Source organism: Dreissena polymorpha, chromosome 14 (assembly GCF_020536995.1).
Source record: "Dreissena polymorpha isolate Duluth1 chromosome 14, UMN_Dpol_1.0, whole genome shotgun sequence".
Classification (NCBI taxonomy): domain Eukaryota; kingdom Metazoa; phylum Mollusca; class Bivalvia; order Myida; family Dreissenidae; genus Dreissena; species Dreissena polymorpha.
This window is the reverse complement of record NC_068368.1, coordinates 47,521,328-47,535,517: the sequence shown is the minus strand read 5'-3', so window position 1 is coordinate 47,535,517 and position 14,190 is coordinate 47,521,328. Positions and strand designations below refer to the sequence as shown.

At 37.5% G+C, this 14,190-nt stretch overlaps 2 protein-coding genes across 5 annotated transcripts in view; one reads left to right on the top strand and one right to left on the bottom strand.

Moving 5' to 3' along the window:
• LOC127858540 (putative tyrosine carboxypeptidase MATCAP2) overlaps positions 1–4,491 on the top strand; it is a 38,178-nt gene extending 33,687 nt beyond the window's left edge. For all 4 annotated transcript variants that reach the window (XM_052395753.1, XM_052395752.1, XM_052395751.1 and 1 more), the window contains one exon: positions 110–4,491. In XM_052395753.1, coding sequence (XP_052251713.1) covers positions 110–363 — 254 coding nt within the window. In that variant the 3' untranslated portion in view covers positions 364–4,491. The remainder of the gene's footprint in view (positions 1–109) is intronic.
• Positions 4,492–4,606: 115 nt separating this feature from the next.
• Positions 4,607–6,033, bottom strand: LOC127857341 (uncharacterized). Its single transcript, XM_052393742.1, has 2 exons — positions 5,820–6,033; positions 4,607–5,649 (listed from the first exon to the last, which is right to left on the bottom strand). Exons 1-2 carry the CDS (start codon positions 6,031–6,033, stop codon positions 4,607–4,609), a joined length of 1,257 nt encoding a protein of 418 aa, XP_052249702.1.
• Between the last annotated feature and the right edge of the window lie 8,157 nt (positions 6,034–14,190).

Genomic DNA, 14,190 nt, shown 5'->3' with positions numbered 1-14,190 from the left:
GATTGATTTTGAACTCCAAGCACCGCGCACCCGCTGTTCTAAAACCGCCTGGGGAAATGCCTGATACTACTTATGACAGCTATGACGCTGTTTCTTTTTGCATTGTCAGGTGGTTTCTGCAAGGACCAAGTGTACCTGGAAGGCGCCCTGCAGATCCTCAAGAACCGTAGGCAGATTGATTTCCACCTGCTGGTGCAGCTGGGTAAGATATCCTGGGAGGACATTGACAAGCTGCAGCTACTGGGTAACCTTGACGACACTAAGGTCCCGTTCTTTATGCAGGACCTTGCAGCATACCATTCATGCCTGGATAAGATTTGTGAATCAAATGGACTCACCCAAGAAGTTTTGGAGTCTGTTTGAATGATATTGTATCTCCATAAGAGTTCTGATGTATACAGATTTACAAAAAAACTTTATTGCAAAAAGAGTAACAGTTTGTATCAGTTCTAAAATTTGATTTTAAATCCCATTTGCCTGATTTCTGAAATTAGCTACTGGTAGATTTCAGAAAAAATACATTTATCTTGGTACAAAGGTAAGTGATTTAAAATTGTAATAAAATCTTATACCCTGTCAGTTTTCTTTATCTAATCAAAACTGGAATCGGTACATAAAATTGCTTCAAACAATTATGTTTGTTCTTAAGAATAATATGGGGTTTTCCAAAGATTTTGACATCAAGATGAAAATTATATACATGTATGCTGCTGAGCTAATTTTTCAAGTTAACACCCATAACTTTATGTAGATGTATATTTTACAATAATTCAAGTCTTTGATTTGGAAAGCATTTTTCGTAGGTATGAACAATTCATTAACAGCTCCGTGACTCTAAATAATTTACTTATTTGTCCAGAGTAAATTAACTCCTGTAATTAAATAGAAGCGACATGGTGTGAACTAGGAATTTGTGATGTTCAGTGTCAGAATATGGCCACATACCCTGTATGAATTTGGCTTAAAAATTCAGAAAGGTTTTTTAAATGTTCAACAGATACAACATTTTCCTCAGACTTATCAAAGAGACGTAATGATTAAATAGCTGCCTGCCATGAAACATGTGTATACATGTGTAACCATAGTGCATTTATGTTGTTTGCTGTTGTCATGTATGGTACTATAGCATGCTGTTAACTGTGGTAACTGTTTTAGGTTTAGTAACCTGTATCATGGACTTGCGTCTTCCAATCCAGTTTTGCTGATGTTTAAATATTAACAATCCTTATATAGAGTGCTATTGTTTTTAATGACATAAGTGTACCATTGATTTACATAATGCTAATATTTTGTATATTGGAAACTTGTAAAATGTTAAACTTTGCCTTAAATGTAATGTGTTGTTTGTTATTTAGAAACTTAGAAACTGGACGTGTGGAAAGTGTTTTGATTTTAGCGATATATTACTGTATTACAAGTATTGTGGTACAAGTCATACTGTCAAGTTATTTGTCTTTACATAATTATATATGTTATGTGTTAGTTAACTGAACATTGGAAATCAAAAATTACTTGACCACATCTACTCTCATATCTCCGTACAATACTGCTATGCTTGCCACATCAATCTATGAGAATAGCCAGCCTGCCAATGCCTTGTATTATACTGAGATACTTTTGATACTGTTAAACTGTAGATTGAACCTGTCCAAAAACCGAAACTAGACCCAGCTAGTATGAAAGTGCTCAAAACACACACATGTTAGTAATGAATGAAGCAAGTACAACACTGTTAGGTTGTGTTACAATAGATCTTATTGCAAGTTTATCACAGAAACAATTTCAGAGAGTGTTGCAAACAAAACAAACTGTCGTTCTTATCATAATCATGTATCTTTTGCAGCATTACTAGAATTTAATTAGCAGTTTCAACAAATTAGTGTACTGGTAGCATATCGCCTGCTATTTTTACAGAAATGTCTCAAGTTGCTGAATAACTACTAGTCAGTATATTGTTAATTGATGTTTATAATTATTGACTGAAAAATGGCAGAGATATGTAAACACTCATGAATAAAACATACATGCATGTATAATTTAAGCTCACCTGAGCACAACATGCTTATGGTGAGCTTTTGTGATCGCTTTTTGTCCGTTGTGCGTCGTGTGTTGTGCATCGTCAACATTCTGCCTTGTGAATACTCTAGAGGCCACATTTATTGTCTGATCTTCTGAAATTTGGTCAGAACATTTGTTCCATTGATACCTTGACCGAGTTCAAAACTGGGTACTGCTGGGTCAAAAACTAGGTCACTAGGTCAAAAAAAGAAAAACCTTGTGAACACTGTAGAAGTCACATTTGATGCCCAATCTTCATGTAACTTTGTCAAAATGTTTGTAAAATGATATGTTGGTTGAGTTCAAAAATGGTTCCGGTCTGTTGAAAAACATGGCCGCCAGGGGGCGGGTTGAGTTTTCCTTATATGGCTATAGAGAAACACTGTGAACACTCTAGAAATCACAATTTTTACCCAATCATCAGGAAACTTGGTCAAAACATTGGTTTCATTGATATCTCGGAGGAGTTCGAAAATGGTCCAGATCGGTGAAAAAAAACATGGCCGCCAGGGAGCGGGTCAGTTTTCCTTATATGGCTATAGTAAAACCTAGTTAACACTCTAGAGGCCACATTTATTGTCTAATCTTCATGAAATTTGGTCGGAAGATTGGTCTCAATGATATCTTGGATGAGTTTGAAAATGGTTTCGTTTGCTTGAAAAACATGGCTGCCAAGGGGCGGGGCAGTTTTCCTTATATGGCTATATATGGCTATAGTAAAACCTTGTGAACACTCTAGAGGCCACATTTATTGTCCAATCTTTATGAAATTTGGTCAGAAGATTGGTCTCAATGATATCTTGGATGAGTTTTAAAATGGTTACGTTTGCTTGAAAAACAAGGCTGGCAAGGGGCGGGGCATTTTTCCTTATATGGCTATATATGGCTATAGTAAAATATTGTTAACACTCTAGAGGTCACCTTTATAGTCCGATCTTCTTGAAACTTGGTCAGAAGATTCACCCCAATAATATCTTGGAAGAGTTCAAAAAGGATGCTGGTTGGTACAAAAACATGGCTGCCAGGGGGCGGGGCATTTTTCCTTATATGGCTATAGTATAACCTTGTTAACACTCTAGAGGCCACATTTATTTTCCGATCTTCATGAAACTTGGTCAGAAGATTGTCCTAATGATATCTTGGATGAGTTCGAAAAATGGTTTCAGTTGCTAAAAAAAAAACGGCCACCAGGGGGCGGGGCATTTTTCCTAATATGGCTATATATCATGCTTTAGTAAAACCTTGTTAACACTCTAGAGGCCACATTTATTGTCCGATCATCATGAAACTTGGTCAGATGATTTGTCCAAATGATATCTTGGATGAGTTTGAAAATGGTTCCGGTTAGTGGAAAAACTTGGCCGCCAAGGGGGCGTGGCATTTTTCCTTATATAGCTATAGGTAAACCTTGTTTACACTCTAGAAGCCATATTTATTGTACGATCATCATGAAACTTTTTCAGAAGATTTGTCCCAATGATATTTTGGACAAGTTCAAAAGTGGTTCCAGTTGCTTGAAAAACATTTTTCCTTATATGGACTTATGAATCTTAATGAAACTTTGTCAGTATATTTGTTTAAATGATATCTTGGATGTGTATGAAAATGGTTCTGGTCTGAAAAACGTGGCTGCCAGGGTGTTTACTAGTCATGAAAGTTGGTAAGAACATATTGTTCTAATGACATCTTGGGCTGCACAGAACAGGTCAGTTTCTTTGAATCTCGGGTGAGCGACTTTGGGCCTTTCAGGCCCTCTTGTTCTTATTTTCAATAGCAATTATTTGACTTCCATTAAGAAGTTTAAATTTTATCTGGAATTACACTGGCACATACATTACCCTCTGCTCTACCCGGTATATGCAATGTGCTTCATTAAAGTTCAATTTTTAGCTCATCTGAGCACAAAGTGATCAATGGTGAGTTTTTGATCACCTTTTGTCCATCGTGCATCGTGTGTCGTCAACATTTTGTTGTTAACACTATAGGCCTGATCTTCATGAAACTTAGTCAGAAGATTTGTCCCACTAATATCCTGAACGAGTTCAAAAAATGGTTCCGGTTGGTTGAAAAATATGACCCCAAGGGTGCGGCGTTGTTTTCTGTCTACAATATATAGCTAAAGTAAAATCTTGTTACCACTCTAGAGGCCACATTTATTGTTTGTCTTTATTAAACTTGGTCAGAACATTTTTTCTATTTATACCTTGGACAAGTTCGAAAATGGTTCTGGTTTGTTGAAAAGCATGACCACCAGGTGGGGGGTATTTTTCCTTATATTGCTATAGTCAAACCTAGTTATCTATCTAGTTATTGCAATGTGTATACTTATTTTACTAATACAGTTTGATACATTTGTTCGTTGTGATGTTTATTGTGTTATTGTTCGTTTTTGATGTATAATATAAAAGAAGTTAAAAGCATTATATACCACTGTCTTATTGTTTTGTTTATCTTTGAGAGAACATTTACCCCATTTAATCACTTAATCATACCACCGCATTGATATCTGCCTAATATAAAGTTGCCTTGACTTGAGGTGATCCTGAGTTTATTTGTCATCTGCTGCGGGATTAGTCCCAGTAGCTGGGATAGGCAGCAGGCGGCTAGAGCGTCTTACCCCTGATTTCCACACCCCTCTGCTCTGTGGGTCTGTGTTTCCCATGCCACAGGTGTGCAGGTTATCCCTGACACAATCAGACCATGCTTTTCTTGGTCGCCCTCTACCTCTAGCACCAGGAATGGCCATCTTTATGATAGAGTTTATGCAAGAAGTGGCACGTTCGACATGCCCATACGACCTCAGACGTCTGACACTCAGTGATGCAGTGACTTCTGGTATCCCTAGTTTCCCATACAGCGTGTCAGTATCGACTCCCTCGTCAGGTTTGACGCTGCAGATCCAGCGGGCCATTGCTCTGTTGTTTCTACGAAGTCGTTGTAGATCAGAAGCGGATGATGCCCACGCTTTACTGCCATGTAACATAGCAGACCGGACACAAGCATTGAACACTTTACCACGTGTTTTAAGGGAAACATGCTTCGATGTCAGTATTGGTAGTAGCTTCTTACACTTTCCCCAGGAAGTGCAGCATCTGGTGATGATGGCAAGTTCGCAGCCTCCCCCAGCACATAGTGTGTCAACCAGATAGCAGAAGCTGGCCTCAACATCAAGCTGTGAGCCGTCGACGACCACCTGGGTAACTGGTCTTCCATCAATTGGACGTGCCTGGTCCAGGCACCTCAGACATACATAGTCCGGGATGCTGGTGATCCTTCCCTTGATGCCACTGCACTTTTTGTGCACCCACAGTTTGCACTGAGTGCACTCAATGGAGTTCACTCCCACTCCACTACTACATACCGCACAGGGATATGCTCCAGAGTCACGCTGGAGATTCAGTCCAGGAACGGTGATCAAGAGCTTTGTCTTCTTCATATTGACCCTCAGCCCTTTGCTTTCCATTCCATCCTTCCAACCTTTCAGTCTGGAGAGACACTCCTCCAGTGAGTCCGCGATAATAGCAAGATCCTCAGCGCAGAGGAGCTCCCATGGAACCCCGGTGAGGAATTCCCTCGACAGAGCCTCGAGGACTAGGATGAAAAGCAGGGAAATGAGAACAGAACCCTGATGCACCCCTATTCCAACTCCAAATTCCTCGCTGTACTGTCCGTTGACACGTACTTGGCTCCTGGTGTCTGTGTACATGCCTTGTATGACATTTCCTGCCCATTCCTGAACGCCAAGACTCCTCAGGGCCCACCAGAGGACATCCTTGGTACTCTATCAAATGCTTTCTCAAGGTCGACAAAGGCAATATACAGTGGCTTGTTTGCAGCAATGTATTTTTCCTGCAGCTGGCGTATGATGAAGATTGCATCAGTGGTACCTCTACCAGGAACAAAGCCAAACTGCATACCATCGATGTCGACCATCTCGCGTATGAGGGTGTCAAGTACACGCTCAATCAGTTTCATCGTCTGGTCCGTAAGCTTTAACCCACGTTAGTTTCCTCTGTCTAGAGCCTCTCCTTTACCTTTGTAATGTGGTTCTCCTTCCAGTCATTGGGGATCACACCATTGCTGAAAACGACCTCAGCCGGCTGTCTCAGCATTTCTGTTCCATCTTCACCAGCTGCTTTCAACATCTCGGCAATCACTCCTGATGGACCAATTGCTTTGTCGCATTTCATCTTGCCAAGAGCTTTGCGAATTTGTTCTACTGTGAATGGTTGAGAGGCCCTTCTACAATAGCAACTTCAGGAAGTAGCTCACTGGTCCACTCAAACTCGACATTTAGTTGCCTGATATATTTTTAGCATAGGTGCGTTTACGCACATATGCTTATGGTATATACCACATTTCGAAAATCCACATCGATCGGTTGCCCATTATGAAGCCTTACCTGATCAAAAATCAGACGAAATATCTATTTAATTTAGTATATGGTCATTCTTACAAATTTTTTTTGGAAACGTTTTTCTAACGTTTTCTTCCAAGAATATTGCTGACACCGTTTTTAGTGAATTTTTCTAAGACCGTTTTATGTCAAAAAATCTTCTTATAACCTAAAACAAATTTCGTTCGTAAAACAATTCTATCTGCACTATAAATCTCAATCTCCTACGCAGTGGCCTCCCTTATTATAGAAGTTACTGACCGGGCGAAGCAAGGTAAGTAACTGCTGTGAGGAGTTTCTATAAAAATCTGCATTCAGAAATCTGTATTCAGAACTCAATCTGTTGTGCACGTCTGCATCTAACGCTTACCACAAGTATTACGACAAATTCTTGACGCAGACGAATAGGGTAGCGTCTATTTTCATTTGTGAAAAGAATAGTTTGATACAGATCTGTCCGTGCTTAAATTTTGAAAGTCTTGGGTAATTATTTTTCATAAGCGTTTCAAACACTGATGTAAATGGAAAGATTATCTATTTAAATAGTCGGTAATTGTTTGAAATTATTGATTTGAGAAATTCGCGGATGACGATATCGAACTGCATTATACCACGTGACGCCATTCTTCCCTGTATCTTGCACCTATGCTTTTAACGCCATCGGCGCTCTCGTTATATATCATGGTTAACAGGAAGTTCATATATCAGTCATGTGTGGAGGATGGTCATATTACTCGGAATCAACTAAAAAATAATGATTGATCATTATTAGTAAAATCAAATCAGATTCAACACAACAAGCAATTTGATACAAGATGTAATATATTTAAACATACAATGCAACACAAACAGCAAAAAACATTTTTTACAAATATTAAGCGCGCGTGCTCATGATTTCATTATTAAGAAGTCAAATGACAAAAGTCATATTATTTCCTGCTAAAACTGCAGCTTGTTAGCGATTTGTACATTATTTCTTTAAAATCTGGGACGTATGATAAACAGAAAAATAAGTTACTGTCTGATCTTTTTGTAATAAATCAGGCTCGGCACGAATAAAATAATAGCTCGGCAAGCCTCGCCATTATATTATTCTTAGCCTTGTCTGATATATTACAAAAAGATCAGACAGTAACCTGTTATTATCTATACGGACATCTGTTAGTACGGATAAACTTGTTTGTGGACATTCTCCTAAACTTTTCAAGGTACAACCTTCAAACTTGCATGCAATTTACCCCATGATGTGAAGTTGTGCATGTGCGATGTTTCACGTTACGTTAAAAATTACCTGAGTTATCCGCTTTGTTAAGTTAACATCATGTTTATTAAAATACACTGTTAGGAGGTTATTACACCAGTGAAGTAAAAGGGAATGTACTGGAATCACCATTGACGTGCGAGATGCATCATCCTATGTTAAAAAATAACACATTTGGGAAAAATCAAAGTCTAGTTTGTACTTGGTATTTCAACACTTATATTTATAGTATTTTCTCTTTTGCAACTATTGGTTGTCTTGTTGGTACTTAGCACATTTGTGCCAGCACCTACTTTAGCTCGGCCAAGCTTATAATGCTCTTGGGGATCTTTTAGAATACTGCACATGATGTCTTCAGCCAGTAGGCACCCCCTGTACGTCGATAATCCAAACTGAGTAGGATAATTCAAACTGAAGAAAAAAAATGGCGACAGAAATAAAGACTCCAGTCATTTATTTCTTAGAACACGTTTATTTAAGGAAAGTTGTGACATAATAAACGTTCCTTTTTGATAAAATGCTATTTGCCGGATACAATGCGCTAATAAAACAATTACAATTTAAAACAATTACGTCGAAATAAAATGAATATGTTTGAAAAGCTGGAAAAAGTAAATGAAATTGTAGAAAGTTTTAGGCCAAAAACAATTATGATCGAATGTTTTTAATGTTTTAATGCTTGGACTTATATATTAACCTTTCATATTTGTATGTAAAAAATTTGATCGGCGTAAATGCTCGAAAACGCAATATATTCGTATTTGTTTGGGACAAGAATATACAAATTGGATAATGACCTAACTAGTGTATGGATAATCCCAAACTAACATTAGGAAGTCGATGGATAATGACCAAACTGCAAGATGTCTTTATGTAAAGCTCTATGTAAAATGAACACTCTTGTAAAATATTTCGAGATATATTTAATTGCTGACAACAAAAGCATTTTAGCACATTGTTAAACAATCATCATACAAATTTTAAATGATTTTGCTCTCTTTTCAGGTAAAACAGAAGATAATGGAAAAGGGTCACGGGGACAACTTTTTATTATTATTAAAATACAAAATTTATAGAAGATTTTTAATATATATGTCTGTGTATTGATAAATCATTTAATATGTTATTTTCAATGAGTAAATATATTTCGGAAAGTAAAATGCTATACTAGCCGTCGACATGCCCCTTAAATATTTGTGTACCATTCGATGCAATCTTTCTGATATAATGTATAATGAATCAGAGCAGTAATGCCTCAAATAATATTCGAAACCTCTAATATGATGACAAAAACATGAATCAGCGGGGCAAGTTCCGTTGAATTTAATTTCACTAATAACAAATAAATGAATGTTGATGTTCGTTGAAAGTATTTTTTATATTCCATTATACACATCGTGTGAGTTTTGGGTTATAAATTGTTGTTTTCAAAGAATTATATCCGACCTGTCTTTGGAAAACATGTTCAATACATCGCAGTTTGTGCATTATCCATTTTGAGTTTGGTTATTATCAACAGAAATTTTCATATCAGTTTGGATTTATCCATTTGGATTTATCCATAAACTTTTATACCCGTCCTGTAAACACATGATTTTAACACATAAACATTTTAAAGGACATTCATGGTATAATTTGGCATATCGCTGTTTCAGTTTCGTTCGCTCTTTTGTCAATTAACGTGTAAATAATTCAACACAAAGGTCGCATTTCATGAAAATTGGCATTTTCCGAAGACAAGTTTATCGTTTTTTACTAGAAAACTATTAAATCATTGCAAAACTCAAAACGCATGTGTGTGTCAGACATTCATTATCACATGTGTAGAACAATTACGTCCTTATAGTTACTAAATACTTATAAGCAGAAATGATACAATATTAATCTACCTACAGTTTCAGTTTCGGCAGACATTTTTTTCTTCAGTTTGAATTATCCAACTCAGTTTGGATTATCGACGTACAGCGGGTGGTGGGTGTGTGTGCAGTGTGATCAAATTTTCAAGCAACTTCAAAGAAGTCGAGATAAAAGAAGTTATGAAGCATATAGTTTAGTTTAATCCGCTTTATTTTATCGCTATTGCACAGGGAGCCAAAGGCTTTTTGAAACTCTTGAGTCTGTTACCAAGGTTGTGGGTAATGAAGCGTTTGTAACCCTTTACATCAATAATATAAATGTAATGCTGACGTAGGTTTAAACTACCACATGAAGTATAACCTCTTCACGATTTAGGCCGGGTTTCCATGTCTCCGCGTCCGGGTCCGTGTCCGCGAAAAAACGAACTTGTTGAAATCTGTTAGAGCGATTCCATGTATCCGCGTTCCGCGTCCGCATTTTTCGTCCGCGAATTGCGTCCGTGAAAAAATCGCTCGGTGACGTACACGGACGGAAGTGAACATGAATGGTCGACTTTCAAGCATAAATATTAGTGAAAAAAATAATATATTTAGTAAGGGATCACCCTGAAATATTGTACACTCTATGATCGCTTTTCAGAAGACACAGTATATATTTCAAACAAAATATAACGCTATGAGAAGTCGCTATTTATGTTCTTTTATGTCTATGCGGGTTCACATACAAGTTTTGAAGTCTGTAATACGAATAATCAGTAATGTTTATCAATATAACTACCAGAGTATGCTAATTGTCATTAATTCAGCCTGTCCAGAGTGGCTTATCAGCTAGTTTCGGCTTTCTGTACTGTGGTGTTGGCGAAATTAGCTGATAGCGGTATGAAACAAGGAGATAATTAGGATTTTTGTATACCTTGGGTTATAACAATATTAAAATATTTTGTTAATAATTATTAATAACTTACCAAGGTCCCGAACTCTTCATCGTTCAGCTCTAATTCTCTAATAAGATGGTAGTACCGTAATTTTGACGGTACTATGTCTGCGTTTCCGTCTACTAACATGCAGTGCTGCCGCAGCAGTCATCATAAAAAATGTGTGCTCTTCTAATAACGACATCCTAATCAAAGTAGCACCACGTTTGGAATGAGCTTTTTACACGGAAAGGCTTAAATAATAAGCGGATGCATGGAAACGATACTCCGTGTTCGAATACGAAACGCGGACCCGGAGCGCGGACACGGATGCATGGAAACCCGGCCTTAGTGGTAGTGTGTTAGCTTTTGCTTGTGCTCATGGTGAGCTTTTGTGATCGCCTTTTGTCTGTGGTGCGTTGTGTGTCGTCAACATTTGCCTTGTTAACAATCTTGAGGCCACATTGCTTGTCTGATCTTCATAAAACTTGCTCAGTTTTGGCCCAATCATATCTTGGACGAAATCGAAAATGGTTCTGGTTTGTTGAAAAACATGGCCAAAAGGCGGAATTTTTCCTTAAATGGCTTTAGTAAAACCATGTTAACATTCTTGAGCCCACATTTATTGTCCGATCTTCATGAAACTTGGTTAGAACATTTATTTTGTCTTATGGTTCCAGTTGGTTGAAAAACATGGCCGCTAGGGGATGGGGCATTTTTCCTTATATGGCTTTAGTAAAACCTTGTTTACACTCTAGAGGCCACATTTATTTCCGATCTTCGTGAAACTTGGTCAGATTAGGAAACTTGGTCAGAATATTTGTCTCAATTATAATTTGATGAGTTGGAAAATGATTACGGTTGGTTGAAAAACATTGCAGCCAGAGGGTGGAGAATTGTTCCTAATATGGCAATAGTAAAACCTTGTTAACGATCTAAAAATCACATTTATTGTCCAATCTTCGTGGAACTTGGTCAGAACATTTATTTTAATGATATCTTGGATGATATCAACAATGGTTCTGGTTTGTTGAAAAAGAGGGCCAAGATGGCCCTAGTTCTCTCACCTGAGATGAGTCGGTTCATTCAATCTTTACCAAACGTCAAACTTGACCTAGATATTGTCCAGACAAACATCCTGGTCAAGTTTCATCATTATTGAACCAAAACTCTGGCATATGAAGTTTGTTTTTGTAAGATTTGACCTGGTGACCTATAACTTGAGTAGACCCCCCTTACCAAACATCAAACTTTGCTTACAAAACTAAATATTATGACCAATATTATGACCAAGATTCATAAAATCTGAAACAAAATTGTGACCTCTAGAGTGTTAGTGTATAAGAAAACTGCCTGTTCACATGTTTTCACTATATACATATAGAGAAAAATGCCCCGCCCGCTGGCGGCCGTGTTTTTTCACTGATCTGGACCATTTTCGAACTCGTCCGAGATATCAATAAAACCAATGTTTTGACCAACTTTCATGATGATTGCGAAAAATTGTGACTTCTAGAGTGTTTACAAGGTTTCTCTATAGCCAAATAAGGAAAACTGCCCCCCCCCCCTCGGCAGCCATGTTATTCAACAGCCCGTAGCCATTTTCGAACTCAACTCTCATATCAAGGAAACAAATGTTCTGACCAAATTTCATGAAAATTGGGCCAACAATGTGATTTCAAGTGTGTTCATATGTTTTCACTATGTACATATAGAGAAAAATGCCCCGCCCACTGGAGACCATGTTTTTTCACCGATCTGGACCATTTTCGAACTCGTCCAAGATATCAATAAAACCAATGTTTTGACCAACTTTCATGATGATTGCGCAAGAATTGTGACTTCTATAGTGTTTACAAGGTTTCTCTTTAGCCAAATAAGGAAAACTGCCCCCCCCCCCTGGCAGCCATGTTATTCATCTGACCGGAACCATTTTCGAACTCAACTCTCATATCAAGGAAACAAATGTTCTGACCAAATTTCATGAAAATTGGGCAAAAAATATGACTTCTAGAGTGTTCACAAGTTTTCACTATACATGTATACATATAGAAAAAAAATGACCCGCCCTATCGCGGCCATGTTTTTTTACCGATCTGGATCATTTTCGAACTCGTTCGAGATATCGATAAAACCAATGTTTTGACCAACTTTCATGATGATTGGGCAAAAATTGTGACTTCTAGAGTGTTTACAAGGTTTCTCTATAGCCAAATAAGGAAAACTGAACCCGCCCACTGGCGACCATGTTTTACTTGGACCGGAACCACTTTTGAACTCAACCAACATATCATTAAGACAAACATTTTGACAAAGTTACATGAAGATTGGGCATGAAATTTGACTTCTACAGTGTTAACAAGGTTTTTCTTTTTTTTGGCCTAGTGACCTAGTTGTTGAGCCGGCACGACCCAGTTTCGAACTCGACCGAGATTTCATTGGGACAAAGCTTCTGACCAAGTTTCATGAAGATCGGACAATAAATGTAGCCTATGGAGTGTTTACCAACAAATGTGGCCGGACGCTGGACAAAGACCGGTCACAAAAGCTCACCTGAGCAATCAGGTGAGCTAAAAACATGGTTGTTAGGGGGCAGGGGCATTGTTCCTTATATGGCTATAGTAAAACATTGTTAACACATTTATAGTCCAGTCTTTATTGAACTTGTTCAGAACATTATTTGTAATATCTTGAATAAGTGCAAAAATGGTTCCAGTCTGTTGAAAAGCATGGCCACCAGGGTGTGGGACATTTTTTCTTATAATATGGCTACAGTATAGTTAAACCTTGTTAACCCTCTAAAAGTCACATTTATTGTTGAATCTTCAAGAATATTGGTCAAAACATTTGTTCTATTGAAATATTGGGCTGCACAGAGAACAGGTCAGTTACTTTGTATCGAATGTGAGCAGCTTTGTACCTGTAAGGCTTTCTCGTTTTATTGATATTTAACAAATAATTTTAATTAATCAAAACTTTAAGATACCCTTTAAAATAGCATTGGAAAAGACTTGCTTTAGAGCTCCAAATTAAAGTATGCATTTTAAATGTATTTTGATCCCATGAGATGTGATGAGTTTATAAACATGCATATTTTTTATACTTTATAGCCTCATACAAAAGAATTAATTACAAAAATTTATTCAAGTTGCGATACTTCCTACTTACAAAATGTGTAGGTATTTGCAAAATTGTAATGGGCTTTTAAACACAAAAACCACTCATTTTTCGAGCTCTATTTCCACATGTGTAATTGATGTGTATGTACATGTATAAATATTCTGGACCTCTTGATCATTATATTGAAAGACCATTATATTAAAAGAAGTTTTCAGGTCTTTGATATATTGTAATTCATTTATATCAATGACAAAGCAGCAAGTTCACATCTCTTGTATAAATAATGAACAATACAATAAACAAGAGAATTGTTTGTCAGAAACACAATGCCCCCTACTGCGCTGCGTTGATACATTTTTTTTACCTTTTACCTTGAAGGATGGCCTTGACCTTTCACCACTCGAAATGTGCAGCTCCATGAGATACACATGCATGCCAAATATCAAGTTGCTATGTGAAGGGACCTAAATGTGAAGTGTGACGGAAGGACAGACGGTCTGATCACTATATGCCCTCCTTCGGGGGCATAAAAATACATGTTTTCCATACTGTATATGAAAAATGTTGATCAAACAAAAAGACCTC

Excerpts from the sequence above, each read along its gene's own strand:
- LOC127857341 (XM_052393742.1), bottom strand. The coding sequence starts at position 6,033 with ATGAAACTGATTGAGCGTGTACTTGACACCCTCATACGCGAGATGGTC. Across the intron at positions 5,650-5,819 it reads AGTACCAAGGATGTCCTCTG|TCCTCGAGGCTCTGTCGAGG; the intron begins GTGGGCCCTGAG and ends TTTTCATCCTAG.